The sequence below is a fragment of the Vigna radiata genome, chromosome 1, assembly GCF_000741045.1.
Source record: "Vigna radiata var. radiata cultivar VC1973A chromosome 1, Vradiata_ver6, whole genome shotgun sequence".
In the NCBI taxonomy this organism is placed as follows: domain Eukaryota; kingdom Viridiplantae; phylum Streptophyta; class Magnoliopsida; order Fabales; family Fabaceae; genus Vigna; species Vigna radiata.
The window spans coordinates 20,417,928-20,422,858 of record NC_028351.1 but is presented as its reverse complement, the minus strand read 5'-3'; the positions used below and the strand labels follow the sequence as shown (position 1 = coordinate 20,422,858).

Below are 4,931 nucleotides of genomic sequence, written 5' to 3'. Positions count from 1 at the left end.
TTAGGAAATTAGTAAAATAAATTAGTAAAATAGAAATGAATAGATATGATGATTTATATGAGAATTAAAGTAAGAACCATTGTATTTAACAAAAGAGAAATAATAATAAAACACAATTGATATATAAATAAAATACAACTAAGAAATAATACACTAATTTTACTATTTTATAACACCATATGTCTCTTCTTTTTATCTTTTTTTAAATTGTAATTTAAAGACTAATTTAATAATAAATGAAAAAACCATCTATTATTAAATTGTAGTGTTAAAAATAAACTGGTATATTATAAAAAAACACTATATTATATTTTTTCTTTTCCTTTTTCAAAAACTAGTTTAAAGATCTAATTCACTATCTACCTTAGAAAATATGTAACAATTGATATTAAAAGAAGATTAGATTCAGTTTTTCAAGCAAATGAAAACAAGATAAGCCCTCCTCAAAATTATCATAAAGGAACCATTGACAAGCCTCCAACCCCATTTGATCTTCCCAACAAACAAAATCTTAATGTCATAACTGTTGTCACTCCTTAACTGCGGTGTGGTTTCTTTTTTCTTAGCAAATGTCATCTTTGTTGTTCCTATTTCCATTTCCCAACAACCTTTTCATTTCCTCATCTTTCTCACTCTCCTTGTTCCTAAGCCCATTGCAACTTCCCATTTCCACCCTTGTGAGCTTTTCAGCCTTCAGGGCCTCAGCTTCCCAATCAGTCCTCACCAACACCACATACATGATTGACACTGCACATGCCACCTGGGCAGACAGAAGCCCAAACCAAAGCCCACTGAACCCAACCTTGAACCAAAATGCCAGACCCACCGCCACCGGAATGCCCACGAAGTAGAATGAGCCCAGGTTTATATGGGCCCCCACACCAGGCCGTGCTGTGCCACGCAGAATCCCACAGCCCGTGGTTTGTGGGCAGTTCCCAAGCTCACACAGGCCCATAATTGGCATCACTGAGGCAACCAAGGCTTTGACTGGCTCATCATCGGTGAAAAGCCCGGCCCATCTTTGACCTAATATCACAGTCCATGTCACATTGATGAAGCCTATCACAAATGCACATCCTAATGCAACCATTGCTGCTAGCTTTGCCTTGTATGGTTTTCCAGCTCCAAGCTCATTCCCTACCTGCATTAATTGCATTCAAAATTTGAAATTGTTAATCACATGTTTGGATTCTGAGAAGTATAAATATATATACATTAAACTCAACTTTGCAAAAGTTTGAACTTGATAAACTTATAAAAGAATAAGTTTAAAACACCCCAGAAAACCAAACACACCCTAGCCATATTCTTGTAAGTACTTCATGGCAAATTTCACATGGGTGTGATTCAAAAGGTGCATCATACCAAAGTTTTGTGCAAGTTAACTTTTGGAGCAAACAGAAATGTACCAAGATATGTTATCAGTACCAACTAGTTTGAAGGGTCCCACAGAAATGGTGGAGTCATAGGGAGATTTGATGGTTAAATTATTTGGTCAAATGGAAATCCATGATGGCCCTTGTATGCAAGCCTAAGGGAATTGCACTTACTCAGAAGTAATTAATTAGTTTTAGTTTTGTCCTGTCAAATTGCAAGTGTGACCTAACTGGGTCCATGTACTTGAAGCAATCATGCAACAAATTTATTCCTCAGCAAGCACAAAACCAAGGGATTCAAGTTTAGCTCCAAAAGAATAAAAGATGAGACACTTAGGCTGTACTGTAAATTGTATCTGATCAGATAGATAAAGTGAATAAACCTAAGGTTGCCACTGATTTCTGATCACTCTAACAAACCATCATAACAGTGCAAACAGAGAGAATTTGTCAATCACATTATCATCATCATCATTATTGTTATTTATCATCATCATCTTAGACAAATCAGTAAAACTGTGAAGACTGAAAGGAAAAATAGAACTTATTATTTTTATTAAAGAATGATTTGTCCTTGCCTCAAAAGGTTAAAGCTATGCTTAGTGGTTTGTTTAGGATTGTTTTGAAGAGTAGAGTTAAAATGCATGTGTGGATGAATGCCACTTAATGCCTTCCAAATATGTGTTGTCAATGGATATTATTATGTTTGATTTAAGTGTTTAGTTAAACAAAAATAGAAATAACATAATAAAAGAACACTTCCAATTTAGCCAGATACAGCAAGCAAACAAAAAAGGTTAAATGAAGTAAAATGTGGCTTTAGACCAATTAACATTCTCTTCAAGCTAAGAGACTAACCTTTCATGGTGTTAACCACCATTTATGATTGGCCACATGCATTAAATTTAAAACCAAAAAGAAAATGCAGATTTGAACTTATCCCTGCTATTTTGACTTCAAACCCTTCTAATAAGCCAAATTGCTAAAAGTAAATGGTTCCTTCCTCCTCAAAAATTCTAACACCAAATCACACAGACAGAAAAAGGGGGGAAAACAACCCAGCCAAGCTAACTGCACTCTTCCCATCACTCTCCTGTCCCTATCTTCCCTGTCTCAACCAACCGAACTGGTTAAAAAAAAGTAAAAACTGAACTATGAACCACTCAAACTAGGATAAAAACAAAAACCCAACATGGTCAAAAAAGTTTTCTTTTTCTCCTGTCAACATTATGTTGAATAAAATATAGCAGTGATAAATGAACACCTGTCTACTGCATAAACTCAATGGACATCTTTGGGTTTTTTTCTCACTCTCTCTACTTCTCATAAACTACAATCTAGTTTTCACTTACACAGAGATGAAGATCCAGTTAAAGCTCTTGAATGTGCAAAATTTTGATTTTGACTAGAGACAATCTCAACCCCTCTCTCTAGGTGTAGGGAGAGTCATGACAAGGTGTAGGGAGACACATGGCATGAGTATTCATGATTCATTTTTGAAGAAATAAAATAATAGGATAAAGTGTATAGTGTAGAGAGACTTACCCTGGCAGAAACACACCCTGCAAGTGCCATGGGGACAGTGTACATCATGCTAGTTGTCTGAATCAGAATACCAGTGGCAGCCACAGCCAGTGTTGGACGTGGCAAGTACCCAGCCAGCACAGTCACAATCTCGTACCACCACCACTCTAAACATATCATAAGGCAACTAGGCACAGCAAACTCCATCAACTGCCCCAACCCAGAACACAAACTAGCCACCACTCCCCCTCCACATCCCCACTTCAACGCCATCTCCCTCTTCCTGCACACACACACATACCCTGCAATAAGCACCACCATGTTCAGATTGGTCATCACAGAAGCCATGGCCACCCCGGGCACCCCCAGCTCCATCACCACCACCAACAAGTAGTTCAGTGGAACATGGAACAACACTGCTACAAGGGAGCAATACATCAAAGGTTTGGTCACCTTTTGGGACCTTAAAAAAACCCTTAATGGTTGGAGCAAGGTGTTTGTTAAAAGGTCTGGTAGAGAGTAGAAACAGTAGATTGATGCCATTCCTGTTATGGCACTGTCTTGGCCCATGAACAGCATGATCCTCTCAAGGTTCAGCCAGAGAAGACTTATGGGAATGATTGCCATGAGAAGGATTAGGACCATGCGTTGGAGAGATAGAGAGAGGAGGTCCCAGTTTTTGCTACCATAGGCTTGGCTGCACACAGGTTCTAGGCCTGATGCAAGACCCACAAGAACAGAGTACCCTGTTATGTTGGTGAAGCCTATGGAAAGTGCACCACCTGCTAGCTCTAGGCTTCCAAGCCTACCCAAGAAGAGAACAGAAACCACTGCCCTCACAAACACCAACACATTCATAGCTGTGATAGGTAGAGCCATGCCCCACAGCTCCTTCATCTCTTCCACCACCTACTTGCAACATCATATCATTACAACATAAATGAGAAGGATAAGCTTGTTTTAAAACAATGATCAAGGTTTTAGATTACAGTTACAGTTGCTTCATACTGTGAAAATTACATGGATTAAATACCACCAGTCCAAAATCCTTCAAGTTGTAACCAAAATCCCGGTCATCAACTATTGTTTAAAACTTGTCAATCATCTTTATATTATAACAGTATTATGAATGATAGAGATTCTTGAAAAGAAAAAAAGTCATCATTTTTTCTTGCAAATGCACAGAGAAGTAGCAACATGAGTTTACCTGAGAGGTTGTGGGAAATTTGTGGGAAAAGAAATCCTGATCTTTGTTGTCTCCCATTCTTCTTGACCAATATTATGTGTTGTTTGTTGTTCTGCAAAAGGGTGGTGAATCAAACAGTGGTGAAGAAGAGAAGACTACTTTTTTTGACAACACCTAGTGAGCAATAGTAGTAGTAGCAGCACATAGGGGGAGAGGGGCAAGAAAAGGAGATGGAAAAAACAAAAATAGCTTCTACAATGTTTCACTATCATATATATCATAATCTATTATCCCATGATAGCAAGCATCAAGAATGAGAAAGGGCATGCTGTATGTAACAACCAAAACATCCAACCAACCTTTTCCTCCTCTTATGCTCCTTCTCTCTAAGAACTGAAAAAGGGTAAGGCAAAAGGTGTGTGACTAGAAAGAAGAACTATGAGGGAAATGGAGGATTTAAGTAGAGCAACATGAACATAACCAGCAGAGTGGTAATAGTATGGCTCAAGAATTAAAAAAGGTTCAATCTTTCACTAATTACAGCTTGTCAAGTATTAAAAAATCAAACTTAAAAAGTAAAGTCAATAATAAAAATAATGCAATACTAATATAGTATTGTCACAATAATAAGAATAGGGAGAATAATAATATGCTTTTGGATGATGTGTGACCCTGAGTATATATATAGGAAAGATGGAAATGGATACAAACTTGTTATGTTTGTGGCGGCGTCCAAGAGAGTCCAAGGTTGAGAGATATGAAAAGATATATGAAGAGGGAAAGTGGGTTATGAAACTTTATTATCATAATTGTAGCAGAAAAAGTGTGTTTTTTGGTAAGAGTGA

At 37.5% G+C, this 4,931-nt stretch overlaps 1 protein-coding gene across 2 annotated transcripts; it reads right to left on the bottom strand.

Annotated features, from left to right (window-relative positions):
- Nucleotides 1-360: 360 nt before the first annotated feature.
- Nucleotides 361-4,669, bottom strand: LOC106766026 (protein DETOXIFICATION 54). Of its 2 annotated transcripts, XM_014650792.2 has the most exons (4): nt 4,446-4,669; nt 4,108-4,198; nt 2,922-3,809; nt 361-1,141 (listed from the first exon to the last, which is right to left on the bottom strand). In XM_014650792.2, the coding sequence occupies exons 2-4, from the start codon at nt 4,162-4,164 to the stop codon at nt 563-565; spliced, it is 1,524 nt and encodes a 507-aa protein (XP_014506278.1). In that variant the 5' UTR covers nt 4,165-4,198; nt 4,446-4,669; the 3' UTR covers nt 361-562. The 2 variants fall into 2 exon arrangements, with proteins under 2 accessions (XP_014506278.1, XP_022641697.1); XM_022785976.1 differs by lacking the exon at nt 4,446-4,669 and having other exon boundaries at nt 4,108-4,435.
- Between the last annotated feature and the right edge of the window lie 262 nt (nt 4,670-4,931).

Bases quoted from the DNA above. Each gene is read 5' to 3' on its own strand.
- LOC106766026 (XM_014650792.2), bottom strand. From the start codon at position 4,164: ATGGGAGACAACAAAGATCAGGATTTCTTTTCCCACAAATTTCCCACA. The intron at 3,810-4,107 runs GTAAACTCATGT...TGTTGCAAGTAG, and splicing joins AATTTCCCACAACCTCTCAG to GTGGTGGAAGAGATGAAGGA. The intron at 1,142-2,921 runs GTAAGTCTCTCT...CAATTAATGCAG, and splicing joins CAGGGTGTGTTTCTGCCAGG to GTAGGGAATGAGCTTGGAGC.